We start from the raw sequence: 16,659 nt of genomic DNA on the forward strand, positions 1-16,659 counted from the left end.
GGTCTCAACTACCTACACTGACAAAACCCGTTTCCTTAATAGAGGATTAACATGTATAGAAAAACATATAGGAATGTATTGCTATTTTGTATCTTCTCTGAAATCTTTACCAAATACAAATTGAACAAGAAATAGTTATGTTGTAACTCTACCCATTTCAAATTCGATTTTACATGTGGGTCTCGCCACACAGAGCCCCTTTTCTGGCAACTTTGGAGCAACCGACTGCAGTGCATGTTAAGAGAAACAGTCCGGTTGCACATAGGACTTGTCCTGCTACCAGTATTACATTTGTATGAGTGTTGTTTCTTGCAGTTTGCTTGAACCGGGCCAAATTTCGAAGCTGCTTTTATAGCAAAAATACTGCTGAGCATTTTTCGGTACTAGCCAGCACTTTTTCTCCTGAACCAGTACAGGTTCAAAACAGTAAACTCTAAAATAAACATTTATTTGCAAGTAATTTGGATACTTACTAACTATGTATGATACTCTGATATATGATAAAATGTAGGCCCCACCCCATAAAACTTTAAGATTACGTTTCTGGATGTCTAGAGCATGTTCACCAAAATAAGGCAATAGGTCAAAGGTCACCAGGCACAAACGGTGCATTGGAAGATCAAATATATTACAAATCTTGTTGTTTTCTAGATGTCAGTATACCTCACTTTTTTAATTTGGCACTGTTTTGTTATAGACGCCAAAATCACAGCACAAATTACTGGAGAAAGCGTTATCTGTAGCAAACATATCTGGATTGGTCAGGATGCTAGGTTTGAACAAGCCCAGTCCTCGCCAAGCCGGTCCATATTGAGCCCTCTACTGTCAACTAATACTTTCATTTCAAGGAATGCAATAGCCTGAACATCTGACGCCACACTTTGAGGCTCGTGAATCTCGCCAGAGACCTGCCTCGAGACCGGCGTGTGTAGTCGCCTCTGACTTCAGTCATGTCACATAGAGATACGCTGTAAAACTCTACTGCGGACTTGAGAGCAGTGTAGTGTTTGGGCAGCTAGCTCATGTCACTGCACATTTATCAAACTGATATCATTGTGTCCAATGGAATCACTGGATCTAGCGGCAGGGACGTGTCTTTATCCTTGCGGATAAAGACAGGGGCCCAGTCTAGGGATGACCTTCTGGTCCTTATCCCATCACTGCCTCCCATCACCCACCCTGCTGTAGCACTGCAGCACATATTCTTCTCTGAAATTGCAAACCTGTATTAATATAAAAAATAAAAAAAAACTTCCCCTCTGATAAATACAAGGGTTTAAAAAAAAATCACTCATAAATCTATCTACGTTCATCCAAAATTCACAACAGATTCAATATGGGTTTATATAAATATTTAAACAAATCACACGTACTAATTTTGCTATTTGCATAATTTACAGGGTGGTGCCACGAGATTGGCACTGAACTTCCATGATCTTTGCGGAGGCAACATCTTGCTCTTGTAAAGCCGTAACCAACAGTCAGAGAATCCGATTACCACACAGTGATTGGGGCCATGATGATAAACATTCACATTACTTTCAAGCAGCCTTGGCTCGGTCGAGTTGGTCTATAAAAAGCGTCTGTAACTGTAGTGTTTGTTATCAAATGCATATGGGTAGTAAGATGTTGTAGAAGTAGAATACAATGATCCACACAAACATGCCTCGAAATTGCACGGTTTTCCTTTTACCTCGTCGACTAACACGGTCGGCCATTTATGTAAGTCAAATTTTTGACTCCAATAAATGGCTAACCGTTTTTTTGTTCGCACAGTAAAGGAAAACCACGCAATTTCGATGCAAATTTGTGTGGATCATGTTGTATTCTACTTTTAAAACATCTTTCCAACCATATGCACTTTATAAAAAAAACGGTTACAAATGCTTTTTATAGACCAACTCGACTGTTTCAAGGCAGCGTGTTCCTTTAATTCTGATTGGGTGATCCTTAGCAACAAGGAGTGTGACATCAACTTGTATCAAACGGCCCATTGTGTGTTCTAACTCCAGGTATTGCACTTTTATAAGCTATAGATAGTTCCCACATGACGTAAATCGGCCATCTTTACGGGCAATCGGCCATCTTTACGGGCAATTTGGAACACACAGCCATGCGTTTTGAGCGAGAGGAGCGTGCAGCACGCGCACATTTCACAAAACTCGTTGCCTGACAGCGCGGCTATGTTATTTAAATGAGTGCTTGACGCACTTGCAAGTCAAAATGCAATTTGCCCATAAAGATGGTGTCTATTGCAACTCATCTATACGCAAAGCCTAGCTTATTTGCGTCACCTGCTGATTGTCACATGCAATAGGTTTGCTTGAACATAAACTTGTTATCACAGGCGCATCATGGAACAAGAGAAAATTTAGCACGTCTGCGTTCCTTACCCAATTTCGGCTTCATTTTGGCTTCGTTGGATATGGATATTCCACTCGTGCTTATATGATATCTATACAACTGAATTTTTCTTTAATAGTCTGAGTCTGGATCCGACTCGGAATCTTCAACATATTCTCTGTCCTCAGCATTGTAGTTGTCGTCTTTATTTGATGCCTTCTTTGCCTTTGCATCTCGAGCCTGCTGGATCCGACGATAGATAGGCTCCTCAAGACAGTTCCGACAACGCTGGGTGCGGGGATGATGGTAACCAAAGACCTGAGTGTGCGAAAAGACCAAAGCGTACATTATAAATACTTATTAATATTGTGGCGAGCAACGCTAGTGTTGGCGCACTCCTAGCCATGGTCTACAAGATCATGCAACGCATAAGCAAAGCGTGATACCCACAGTCTGATCACATGCACAGATCAGGGACTATGTATGCGTAGAGCTGTGCATACTGCTAGACCTAGTTGAATGAGTGTTAAATAGTGTTGTACAATCAGTTATTATTCAATAATAAACGTATCTTCAGTTGTAACTTTCATCAGTAATGATCCAACACAAACAATTATGTGGTCCCGCAAACGGGGGGGGGGGGGGGGGGGGGCTGCCAGCTTACAAAAAGATTGCTATCCTATAATAGATCTTTTCAATTACGATCAAAAGTGTAAACTTAAATACATTTCAACTTTAATTACGACGCAACTCGCGCATTGTGGCAACTATACAAGACTGACTGATGTGCCGCCCGTCCGTCACTGCACATCGCCACAAAGAGGACCGCAAACAAGCACGGCCCCTTTGTGCGCATGCTGTGATTGGCCGTTTGATGATTGGCCGGTGGTAGTTCCATTCATAAAATCTTGGCTAGACTTCGGACGGATCGGCTCCCTATTGTACAACACATAGCCTGAACGTCTGACCCACACTTCGCGGATTGTGGCCAAGTCTAATCAAACGTGAACAACTTTTGTCAACAGAGGGCGATGCGATGCAGGGCAAAGTTCAACTATTTCTAGGTGTGCGTTGTCGACCGATCTTTGATTCACGGAGATTTGTTGCCAAAGAAGTTCACAAAACATGGTCAACACAACCGATCATCAAAATATAAATTAAAATTCTGGAAAAGGGTTGTTGATGGAAACAAAGGATAATTCAGGACTGATAGTGTGAAATAAAAAAATCACCCGTAACGCGGCAGGTTTGCGTACTTCACTTCCGTGTTTTGAGGTTAGTTTGTTTTCATGTTGTTGTTTTTTTGGTCGCGGTTTATACTCCGCGCGGCATATACGCCGACATTAAATATTTTTTTGTATATTTTGAGGAAGTGCGGTTTATACTCCGCGCGGTTTATAATCCGAAAATTACGGTAGATAGCCAAACATTATTAAGTATGGAAGGGAGCCTATTCATAGATCAACAAGGGATATTCAGGCATTATGTAACTACCTGGAAGAGGAATGTAAAAGTGACCCTAAGTATAAGACTAATTTGGGAATTCCCATACCCCAGGGAATTGTTCAACAAACGCAAGAGCGTCCCACAGACCAAAATACTGATCATAAAAATGCTGATGGAGTTTCCCAGGCAGTTCAAAGGGAGACAGGAAAATACCCCTTGGGAGTAATGGGGTCCCGAGAAAGAAAGACAAATGATAAACCCGGTGATATGAGAGCCATTTGGGGTGATTCAGGGGTTGGAATGACTAGAGTGTATCTGGGAAATACATAGTCGACCATTGCAGAAGGAACCGGGAATTGTAACCCATGGCACAGATCAGCAACAACATGATGAAGGTTCCATTTAAAGATGCTAGACACTATTGGTAATTGTCAAAGACCAGTCTTTTTACTTGGTGTATCTCAACATATGCATAAAATTATCAAACCTGTGAAAATTTGAGCTCCATTGGTCGTTGAAGTTGCCAAACTTAACATTCTTTATCCCCCATGCAAATTTAACATCCATTATATCGTAGCGGTACCTGCTGCCAAAACATAGAATTCAAACTGCCTCTGGCTACCGGGCAATCTCGGTAAGACACTGCTATAGAATTACAAGGGTTGTAGATTCGAATCCCATCCGAGTGACATGCCTGTGATATTTTTTCACGGGACACGGGAAAGTACTGAGTATACAGTGCTAACAATACATCAGTGTATGGGTAAAAAACAAACTTAATATTCTTTATCACTTATGCAAATTTAACATCTATAATATTAGGTGCGTTCGTTTAGCTTCCCTTGGTCGACCCCGGTGCGTTCGAATAGCATTGACGTCATATCAGGGGCTCACTCAAAGTGCCCTGCTTGTGGAGTGGGTCACTTGGGGCTGGCCTGAGGTGCATGACGTCACCACGAGAGGGCGAGTGTGATCGTTCGATTAGCTCTTGTCCGGGGCTCACCTGAGTAAGCCCCGCGAGGTGGACCCAGGGAAGCTAAACGAATGCACCCACATTATTCTTATTATGACATACCTGCTCACAGACATCTTGCCATCTGATATAGTAGTTAAAAGCCTCTTGGTAATTTCTCATATCTTCAAACATGATGCCAATGTTGAGAAGCAGCCTGCTGGTTAACACACTAAATTCCCCATACGCCTGTACGCACAACTCAAGTGCATCCATGTAGTACTAGGAGTAAAAACACAAACAAAAACGTCAAATTTGTATTTGTATTTTTGCACGCACTTATTTTTATTGCTGCCCTACATTAAAGGCAGTGGACACTATCGGTAACTACTCAAATAGTGTCCCCCTTTTAGCATGTAAAACGTATTAACCAGTTATGCTATGATTATGGTATAATACCATAACTGGTTAATGGGATTTTACATGCTAAAATAATTGTCGTCTTACTGGAGGCGAAAATTATGACTTGTTTTACTCATATCTGAAAAATTACAGAACCTCAGTTAGTAATATTTGATAGGGAAGCTTTCCACTATCATCTTCAACACTTAAGTTTAATGTAAATCTGTTGAAATTTTGGAAAAGAACCCAAATCCTTTAGCAAGTATTCCGCTGGCTAAATGCTGAACAAATCACTTACCTTCTTTTGGTTTTCGCTACCTCTATCCTCTAGCACCCCCTTGGTCATGATCGCATCGGCCAGATGACCATCATCTCCAATCTGAAAGGAACCATAGTTGATGTTAAATGTTGATCCACCATGGGAGAGTACCCACAACTTGCTGCTAACAGCGCTTCTAACACCGAGGCCCATATTTCATGAAGCCTGTAAGCACAACAAAGTTGCTAAGCACAGAAACAGGCTACCAGCTGAGCAGAAACAGACTACCAGCTCGATTTTCATTAAGTTTGCATTGTTGTAGCTTGCGCCTGACTGTATTTTTTGCTTAGCAAAGATACTTGTCAAGCAGTATTTTCTGCTTAACAGCTTTAAGAACTTGGGCCCTGGCTGGTTCAGAAAGGCACTCTAAAGTCGCGCACACCCAAACTACTGCATTAAAGACAAAATATTTGTTAGCATAAAACCTTACTTGGTAACATAGTAATGGGGAGAGGTTGAAAGTATAAAACATTGCGAGAAATGGCTCCTTCTGAAGTAGTGTAGTTTTCTAGAAAGAGGTAATTTGCAACGCATTTGATTTCAAGACCTCAGACTTAGATTTTGAGGTCTCGGAAATCAAACATCAGATAGCACACAACTTCATGTGACAAGGTTGTTTTTTCTTTCATTATTATCTCGCATCTTCGACGACCAATTGAGCTCAAATTTTCACAGGTTTGTTACTTTATGCATAAGTTGAGACACAACAATTGAGCAGACTGGTCTTTGACAACTATCAATAGTGTCCAGTGTCTTTATAAGAACATGAAAGGTTCAATGCCTGAAAAAGGAAAAGCTTGTCTATTGCAGTCATTCGGAGCGACTCTGGAGGATTTTGGTTTCAGATTCGTTTATTATTTGTTTATTTGTTTTTAGCCTTACACCATTTGAACACATATGTATTAGAAGCATTGTAACTCAGTACTTCGAATCTCACCGGAGTGAGTGGCCTGGGGATTTGTCTTCACATATTTTGGGAAGTACTGAGTATTGACCCTTTGCATGCACGTCACACGCAGTGATTGTGCCACGCTCACCATTTTGGTTGGCGATTAGGTTTACATGTAAAGGCAGCGTCACCTAAAATGCACACTTCACTGAATAATGCAGCGACACTGCCCACCAGTATGGCGCATCCAAGATTACTCTGATGATGACGTCAGGTGAATTGGGTCATTACAGTGCGAAATACACATATCAGTGAGAGGGTAAAATTAAATTATAGACTAGCGAAATAAATATCTTTTTTTGTCAGTATAGTTTTTATAAAAGTATAATATTCAAAAGATTGTCGGGAAGAGACGGGCCCTCTTGATCCCCCCTCTCGATTTATCTAAATTTGTCCCAATAATAATAATATCAAAGTCTTATATAGCGCACGTATCTACCAAACAAGGTACTCAAGGCACTGAGTATATACAAACTTCAAGGAAGATAGGTTATTGCAGTGAATTATGTAGGACCTTCTAAGAGTTTACAAGGTGCTACGGCGCATACAGCAGCCACAGCCAGGAAGACCGGGGCGAACCCCTTCTCTTTTCAATAAAAGCGCACTGGGTTATTTTACCTGCGTTACACAACACATGGGACCAATGGCTTTACGTCCATCCGAAGTCCGAAGCAATGTTTAAATGTCTTGCTCAAGGCTACAAGTGTCACGTCCTACCTCTTTGAAGAGTTTGATCGCGCTCTCCACTTCCTTCTGTCCTTGTTCATTGGCTTCATCCCCACTGCGTGTGTTGTCCCCTCCGCATTCTTTCCAAGCTTGCAGATTGAAAGCCAGTTGAATCTTTATCTTGCCCAGTTTGTACTTGAAAGTAGAAAATACCAACAATAAAAAATAGTAACTAGTTCTTGTAAAAGGCTTTTATTGCCAGGGCCCAATTTCATAGAGTTGCTTAAGCACTCAAGTTAGCTCTGCACAACAAAATCATGCTTAGCAGAATACAGTTACCAGCCAAACAAACTACCATGTCACATGTACAATTTTTGACCGACATCCTGCTAAGCAAAAAGTTCTTCAGCAGTATTTACTGCCAGGGCCCAATTTCATAGAGCTGCTTAAGCACACAAAATAGCTTAGCACAACAAAATAATGCTTAGCAGAATACAGTTACCAGCCATAGCAGAATACAGTTACCAGCCAAACTAACTACCATGTCACATGTAGAATTTTTAAGCGGCGTCCTGCTCATTGCTGCTAAGCAAAAAAACTCTTCAGCAGTATTTACTGCTTTTATAAGCAGCTCTTTGAAATTTGGCCCTGTTCATTGGGCCAATAACATCCCTTCAATCTTTCTCAGCTCCCTTAGGAGTATACAGCACGAGCTGCTGTGGTGCTCCCAAGTTGTTTCCATTCACAATATCAACCTCTACCCTCCCAGGTACCCATTTAAACCCCTGGGCATTCTGGGTGAATAGAAGCAGTTAGAAAGCATCTTGCTCAAGGACATAAGTATCACGACTGGGGTTTAAACCCACACTTCAATGACAATCTACTACCAGAACTTGCTCCAAACCAATCGGACATGACATCAACACCATACATTGCTTTCTTTTCATATACATATCGAGCATTAAAACACAAGGGAAACTGTCTGTTCCTAGCAAAGTTTACTGCAAAGCGATTCTGAACCGGATCTGTGACCTGGTAGATAATGGGCTACGCGAGGAACAGACAGGCAGACCAAAACGCTCCTGTGCAGAACAGATCTTTAGTCTCCGTCACACCGTTAAGAAGAGCCAGGAGTTTCAGGTGCCTCTTGCAGCCAGTTTCATTGACTTCAGTAAGGCTTTTGACAGTATTCACAGGCCTTCCTTATGGGAAATACTCCTTTCATAATGGCATTCCGGAAAGGATAGTCAGAGCAATAGAAAACATCTATGACAACTCTCGCTGCTGTGGACTGCTTCGGAATGAAGAAGGTCTCAGCCACAGCCAGGAACTGCGGGGCGAACCCCTTCTTTTTTTGATAAGTGCACTGGGTTCTTTTACATGCAGTACACAACACATCTTTACGCCCCATCCGCAAGACGAGGCAATGGTTAATTTCATGTTTAGTAATGGCACCTGAAGGCTGCAAACATCAACACTGACAACTGGGAGATCCTCGCAAGAGTTCGCACCGAATGGTGGCACACAGTGACCAAGGGCACAAAGACTACAGAGAAGACGCGCCGTGATGTTGCAGATGCTGCTCGGGAACACTGACATGGACGACGTATCATCGCTAACACCACGACAGGGCCACAGACACTCTCATGTCATTTCTGTGGACGACTAGTCACTGCCAGAATTGGTCTCATCTCCCATGAGCTAGCCTGTGCCAGAACTCACTCTGTTTGAGGAGCAATCTACCTATTTTGATCCACCAAGTTGAGCCTGCATCGTGTTTATCTTGTTTGCTCTTCATAGGCGTTATCGCTTAGCGATAGACAGCCTATATATATAGTAATGACAGACACTCCTTACCTTGTGCACTTCTCCTTCCAACGTTTCTCGGATTGCGATGGATTTAAGGGCAAAGTCGATAGTGGGTCGCAGGTCTGTGATCTGGGACGGGTCTACATACTCGTAAAGCTTCAATTTCTGAGAGCGAGAGAGAGAACAAAATGTGAATAAAAATATTTTTTTAAATTAAATAATCAAATGGATAAACTTAAATTGGCACAGGGGCTACAAGGTTGAAATATTTCTCGGCGACTTCTGAGAAGTGAAATTAATTTCCTTTTTTATGTAATTATTACAAATCCAACAGGTAGCACAGAGCTGAATTATGTGGAATTAACAATGACAAAAATAAATATCTTTAAAATGTGTCGAGAGTTTAAAATAAACAAGAGAACCTCTATCAAGACTTGGTTAAGGATATTAAAGAGACACTCAAAATCAAACTTCTTAAAAGCCATCCAATCATTAGTGTAAGTCTTTAGTCATGCTAATTAAAGAGAGAAACAAAGGAAAAGAAGTAAACTCACATCATCGTAAATTGTGCAAGCAAGTGCAAACAGCTCAACCATCCGCTCAGGTCTGGCTCCCAGTTCATCCTGTTCAATAGACATAGACTTCTCCAGCAGTTTTAACGGGGTTGAATGCTCACCAGACTGATTTCTATAATTTTGACACCAAATGTATTATTATTTGCCGTGTTTCTTTTATGTACTTGTATTTGTTGAGGTCAAATAAATAATAATAATAATAATATTTATAGATTTGCTCTAAGACTGTTGTGTAGCACTGTATCCCAAGTACTAGGCTACAGATGTCTTTAGAATCTGCCATTAATGATCTAGTTTGGTTAACGTTTTGTAAATATTGCCAATGTAAATAGCATTTCAAGCAGGCTCGGCCCAGAAAGCCGTGGCGGGAACCGCTAACGTATTTAAGTTGTTTTCTTTTAGGAAATGGTTTTGATTATTCATTTGCTCTCGTCCAGTCCTTTGTTTTAAGTAACTTTGATATGATTTATTATTAGTGTTTAAGTAACCCCATAACTCCATTGCAGACAGACAGTTTTACCGTTCTTTGATTGTCTTCATTATTTCAGACTCGAAATTGCATGGTTTTCCTTTTACTTTGCGAACTAACACGGTCGGCCATTTATGGGAGTCAAAAATTTGACCCCCCATAAATGGCCAACCGTGTGTGACGAGGTTAAAGGAAAATTGTGCAATTCAGAGGCATGTTTGTGTGGATCATTGTATTCTACTTTATAACATCTTTCTACCCATATGCATTTTATAAAAAGGGTTACAAACGCTTTTCAAAGACCAACTCGACCAATCCAAGGCATCGTGTTCCTTTAAAACAACAGCCGAATCATCAGAAGTTTATTACACGACCCATTATTTAAATGAGAGTCACAAATGGGTGTCAGATCTAGCCTGAACATCTGTTGTCACACTTCGAGGCTCGTGAATTTGCCACAGACCGACCTCCAAAACCGGCATGTACATTCACATTGGACCTACATTCATTTCACGTAGAGATACCCGGTCAAATTCTACACCAACATTACATGCAAGTACATCAAATGCGAAGCGAACATTGACGTGAATTTGACGTCACAACCCTCCTTTTGCAAGTGAGTCGAGCAGAGTTCAACTGCTGCCAATTATTTGTTGCGAATTTGTGGCGTCAACATTCGCTTCGCATTCGTAGGAAGTTTGAACCGGGCTTTATTGTATTCATCAGTTCATACTACCACACACACTGACACACCATATCTGTGTTTTGATTGGTCATCCGAGGTGACTTCAGACCAATCAAAACAAACACAGCTACGGTAGCTTTTAGTCACTGCATTCATCCAATGATATCATTGTATCCAATGGAATCACTGGATCTGAGGTGCAATGACCTGTATTTATCGTTGCCAGTAAAGACAGGGGCCCAGTGTAGAAAAGATCTTGCGTCTTTGTTGACTTACATGACTCTAGCAATCTGCTCGTAACGCAGAGCCATCTTGTCCCTTGATGTATCATCAGCAACTGCCAGTTTTTCCAGGCTTTCTTTGTAGTTGTTGGCCATCATGGTCTGCCAGCCTTCACCGTAACCCTAGCGCAAAAATAATATGTAATCTTTGCATGATTAAGAAACAACAGGACCCAATTTCATAGAGCTGCTAAACACAAAAATTCGCTTAGCATGAAATTTTTGTTCCTTGATAAAAACATGATTACCAACCAAGTTTCCACGTGATTTTCAGGATAAGCAAACAGCAGCTGAATACCAGTATCAAGTCATATGCAACAAATGGAATGTGGTTGGTATTCCTGTGTTTATCAAGGAAGAAATGTTGTGCTAAGCAAATTTGTGTGCTTAGCAGCTCTATGAAATTGGGCCCTGGTGACTGTGACTTCACTTTCTTTTATCTTCAATCGAGGACTACAAGCTAGACTTAATCAGTATTGGCTGGTTGACAAAGAATAATAATAAGGGAATCAATGTGTGGTGAAGAGGTTTTCATCTAGTGGTTTAAACCCAACGAGGCCTGGTTCTTGATAATTTTACCGAGACAAAGTCGATGTAAACTATCAAGAACCAGGCCTCGGCGAGTATAAACCACTAGTTGAAAACCAATTCAACACACTTTGATTCCCATTCATAAATACCTTTTCGGTCATAAAACATCAACACTTATGGTCCAAAAGTAAAATAAATGCAAAAATTATAATTGTTCAAGTAGGAATGAAGAAACTGTCTTAAAAGCACAAGTGCAAATTCGCGTGTCACGCCCATGTTTCAACACTTTTTACTGGTCATAAACAAAGGTTTATACACATCCTTGTCACAGAAAGGTGTGTGCATTTAGATGGTTGATTTTGAGACCTCAAGTTCTAAATCTGAGGTCTCGAAACCAAATTCGTGGAAAATTACTTCTTTCTCGAAAACTATGGCACTTCAGAGGGAGCTGTTTATCAAAATGTTTTACACCATCAACCTCTCCCTATTACTCGTCACCAAGAAAGGTTTTATGCTAATAATTATTTTGAGTAATTACCAATAGTGTCCACTGCCTTTAAAATAAAACATGTCTATGTACATCAAAAGTTGGCAACTAAAACAAATAATATAATTATATAAAGCATGGATTATGTGAGAGTAAAACCAACTTTAGGAGTGTCAAATTTGAGAAAGTTTGACATATAACGTACCTCTCTCCAGTACTTGAGCAACAGGGTGCTGTATTCTTCATTGTAAAGTCTGTCAAAGACATTCCAGTCCATCAAGAAGTTTGTAAGACGTACAGTGTCTTCAAGTTTCAGGAGATGAATGGGCAGCTCCTGTCACGATGAAAAAAATATATCACCATTTAATATTTATTGTGTTTTATCCTTTAAGGATGTGTGTAAGGACTATATAGACCTTTATCAAGCTGTCACCATCTTGGTTGCGTTCCTAGGCGCACGCAGCACACCGGATGGCCACACAACCCCAAAAATGTAGCGCACGAAAAAAGACTATCACCGCGAGCGGCAAAGCCGCGAAGCGCCTTTACCAACTCGTTTTGGGGCCTTATGTTTTTTCTTTACATTTGCCAACGATTTTGGTGGGAGAAAATGTAACGCACAATGCTTTAGCGTGGTGAGTTGCTGGCCAATAAGAAGCCACAATTACTTGCATGACGTCACAAGAACGTTCGATGCAAATTCGTTACATTTTCTCCCACCAAAATCATTGGCAAATGTAAAGAAAAACATAAGGCCCCCAAAACGAGTTGGTAAAGGCGCTTCGCGGCTTCGCCGCTCGCAGTGATAGTCTTTTTTCGTGCGTTACATTTTTGGCCTGTGCGTGCTATCGGGTGTGCCACGTGCGCCTTGACTAAAGGCTATTGTTTTCCAAACCTTCAAACGATGAAAGTTTAATGTTAATGTGTGGACATTGTGTTTTGTGCTACAAAAAGTACCCAAACCCTTAAGAATGCTTCATTTACCTCAACTTTGCGATCAACATGCTCAGATTGATTGAAGTAAACTGCCAGCTTGTTGTGCCACCACATCTGGTCAGACAGAAGATTGGCGCTCTCAAAATATCTACAGACAATACGGGATAATCAGTTTTATTAAAATACTAGTTACATTGAAAATCTGCTCGTACCTTACGCCCCCCCCCTCTCGCACTATTCGTTCTTCTGCCAAGTCCCTTTTAACTATTCCTAGAACTTCCTCATTGTCTAGCGATCGTGCCTTTTCTGATTGTGCTCCTAAACTTTGGAGCGCTTTACCTAATAACATCAGATGCTGTAGTTCTCTTCCATTGTTTAAAAAAACTTGCTGAAACTCATTTATTTAAATCCTCATACACTTAGCTCGTTACATGTTTTGACTTAGATTATTCATTGTACATTTTTCATTGCATTCTACATTATTTATTTTTTGTGTATATGTTTTTTTCTTCTTTTTTCTGCGCCTCGGAATAGGGTCTTGTACACTAGATAGATGGCGCATTATAAATGCATTATTAATATTATTATTATTATTACTACTGTTAAAAGTGTTACATCTGTTTTCCCTGGGGGGAGCCAGTTGAAAGCAATGCAATAGAGCAAATGTCATAAGAATTTTTGAGGTATGGCTGACACAATGCTACAACACTGTAAAGTTGTGGTAAATTTGTGCGTATTGACCATAGAAATAGAACGTATGTTATTCAGTGAAGTGCGCATTTTAGGCGACGCGGCGTTTACACATAAACCTAATGACCACCAACATGGTGAGCGTGGCATCAGTCGCTGCGTGTGACGCGCGCGTATCACGTACTATACCTCAAAAAGGCTTATGGGCTAGATGAGAGATCTTTAGGCTGATAAGCTTGAGTGTACATGAATGTTTTAAAAGAAAGCTTCAAGATAATAATGGCTTCTTAAATCGTGCTCAGGTCCGTCACGCAGTGACGCTCAGTGCGCTCCAACATTGTTACCCCTGGTCACTAGGCCTTAAATCATTCCTTATACCGTCTCAGCTCCCTGGTGAGGAGTATACAGCCTTGTGCAACAAATGTGCTACTCGACTAAATCAATCATAAGAATCATCTCTGCCCTCACAGGTACCCATTAGCCCCTGAGTGGTGAGAAGCAATTATAGTGAAGTGTCTTGCTCAGGGACACAAGTGTCACAATCGGGATTCAAACCCACACTCTGCTGAACAAAATCACCAGAGCTTGAATTCGGTGCTCTTATCCACTCGGCCACAACACCCCAACCCCAGATACATGTATGTTGCAAAGGATGTCCATTCTCACGATGAAGGACCTGCATGTTTCACAGGTAAAAACAATAACTGTGAAGAAAGACTTATATAGGATTTGAGGCATTGCATGGTGAGGTATCAATGTATATTTGGTTTGCAGTAACACCATGTGTGTATCTACTTGCCAGGTAGAGTTTGTTCTTAGAGAACTGTCTTGCTATATTCCACATCTATTTTCTATACCATCCGCCCGGATAATAGTTAAAAAGCAGGACAGTTCTTTTCAGAACTGAGAAGTCTCCCGAATCCCCGATTATCTAGTCCGCGGCAGTAGAATATAGCAAGACAGTTCTCTAAGAACAAACTCTACCTGGCTAGTAGATACACACTTGGTGTTACTGCAAACCAAATATACGAGAAAGACTTACTTTCTGCGGACAGCTTTGCTCAGCGCTCGATGATAGAAGTCCAGCCTGCCCTCACCGCTTTCTCCAAAAGGTCTTAGGAACGGCTTGAGGGCACGGTAGACGACCGCCCACTTAGCGGCTGGAAGAGGACCAAGATCCTTGGAACTTTTTTCTCCTCCCTTGTCTGTGGAGATAAGTCCATCACAGTGATTACAATTAGTGAAAAGGACTATGGTGGCAATCAATAATATAAGAGATGTTAAATTTGCATCGGGGATAAAGAATATAAACTTTTTCGGTGCTAACACACATCGGTGTATGGGTTAAAACCAAAAATATAAAATAATATTCTTTATCCCCGATGCAAATTTAACATTTCTTATATCGTTGCGGTACCCGCTGCCAAAACATAGGATTTGAACTGCCTCTAGCTACCAGGCAACCTCGGTAGTCTAGTTGGTAAGACACTGCTCTAGAATTGCAAAGGTCGTTGGTTTGAATCCCACCCGAGTAACATGTCTGTGATATTTTTTCACAGGACTGGGGAAAGTACTGAGTATACAGTGCTAACACACATCGGTGTATGGGTAAAAACCAAAACAAAGAATAATGTCAATAATGAAAACTTACAAAGTGCACAAATCCAACTAAGTGGTCATGGCCCTAAATACAAACAAAAAATAGTGAAAAAAATAGATTGATAGAGAGGTTAAGAGTACCGAGAAAAAACTCTGATGTTTCTGATCAGCAGAGTGTGGGTTCGAATCCCCAGCCGTGACACTTGTGTCCTTAAGCAAGACACTTAACCATTGCTGCGTCCTTCGGATGGGACGTACATGTACAGCCATTGGTCCCATGTGTTGTTTAACGCATGTAAAAGAACCCAGTGCACTTATTGAAAAGAGAAGAGGTGATCGCCCGGTGTTCCTGGCTGTGGCTGCTGTATGCGCCGTCAGGCATGTCAGGTGTTAAGTAATTGGGTTTCAGAACTCATCTCTGCAAATCTTTCTGAAAGTTTGTATATACACCTTGAGTGCCTTGTTTGGTATATCGTGCGCTATATTATAAGACTTCAATATTAATATTATTTTTATTACAGTTTGCTGTAAGCCCAAGTGTTATATCTACTTTTCTGTATAGTTTCTTGGGAACTAGGTCTTACTTAATATTCTATCTGCAGCAGAGTTGATTTATATTTGACTTTTAAAACATCTTTCCAACCAAATAAAATTCATGATAAACACTTTTGTAGCCCAAAAATGCACATTCCGAAGGCAATAAAGTTGAGAAAACGTCGCACCTTTTTCCAGTTCAGAGTCCTTTTCTTGAGGAATCAAATTGTCTTCATCCCCGAGAATCTTCAGGAGTTCGATCTCCAGCAATCCTGTTGCAGACGTCTCGAGAAGACAGAGAGTTGCCGATAGCAACATTCCACCATTCTCCTCCTCAAAACGGGTGAATACCTGGTCAAGCAACCTGAAATGTACCAACAATATAAAGTTTGTCTGTTCTCTTACCAAACTTGACTGCTATTATAAGTGAAATATGGAAAAATATAGCGCTTCTGCGTCCCATATCCAACGAGGCCGATGGCCGAGTTGGATATGGAACGCAGACGCGCTTCATTTTCTGTATTTCCACGAGCGTGCGTGTGATAACGTATTTATCTTCAAGCAAACTTGGCGCGTGACATAGAACACACAATACGCATGGTAGTGATATTAGCCGTGCAATATAAGTTTTTATCACCACTCCATTCTGCGAATCTGATTGGAGGATTAGCGCGTACTTGAAGATAAAACATCATGTGCACAGCATGCACGTATACATTGTAGCATGCGAGTGACATGCCAGGTATACCTAGCATGCCAATAGCCACACTTCACACATTTGTTTACCTTTGAACTGCTATCTCTCTGTGCTTAACAGCATTCCTGGGGCCAATGTCATAGAGCTGCTTAGCGGCAAATTTTGTGCTTACTGTGCAATTTCTATTTCATAGCACTGCTAACCGTAAGCACACCTTCCGGTGCCTACCACACGAAAATAAATGACGTCACAATGTAAATCCACGGTAAACACGCAATATGGCCGCCCA

General features: G+C 41.0%; 1 protein-coding gene across 1 annotated transcript in view; it reads right to left on the minus strand.

Annotated features, from left to right (window-relative positions):
• Nucleotides 1–1,868: 1,868 nt before the first annotated feature.
• Nucleotides 1,869–16,659, minus strand: part of LOC117298018 (telomerase protein component 1-like) — a 39,851-nt gene continuing 25,060 nt past the window's right edge. The window contains exons 14-24 of the mRNA XM_033781238.1: nucleotides 15,862–16,037; nucleotides 14,583–14,745; nucleotides 12,899–12,998; nucleotides 12,120–12,248; nucleotides 10,892–11,019; nucleotides 9,441–9,573; nucleotides 8,935–9,051; nucleotides 7,129–7,272; nucleotides 5,442–5,522; nucleotides 4,865–5,023; nucleotides 1,869–2,661 (exon numbers count right to left, since the gene is read on the minus strand). Coding sequence (XP_033637129.1) covers nucleotides 2,476–2,661; nucleotides 4,865–5,023; nucleotides 5,442–5,522; nucleotides 7,129–7,272; nucleotides 8,935–9,051; nucleotides 9,441–9,573; nucleotides 10,892–11,019; nucleotides 12,120–12,248; nucleotides 12,899–12,998; nucleotides 14,583–14,745; nucleotides 15,862–16,037 — 1,516 coding nt within the window. The 3' untranslated portion in view covers nucleotides 1,869–2,475. The remainder of the gene's footprint in view (nucleotides 2,662–4,864; nucleotides 5,024–5,441; nucleotides 5,523–7,128; nucleotides 7,273–8,934; nucleotides 9,052–9,440; nucleotides 9,574–10,891; nucleotides 11,020–12,119; nucleotides 12,249–12,898; nucleotides 12,999–14,582; nucleotides 14,746–15,861; nucleotides 16,038–16,659) is intronic.

Source organism: Asterias rubens, chromosome 12, assembly GCF_902459465.1.
Source record: "Asterias rubens chromosome 12, eAstRub1.3, whole genome shotgun sequence".
In the NCBI taxonomy this organism is placed as follows: domain Eukaryota; kingdom Metazoa; phylum Echinodermata; class Asteroidea; order Forcipulatida; family Asteriidae; genus Asterias; species Asterias rubens.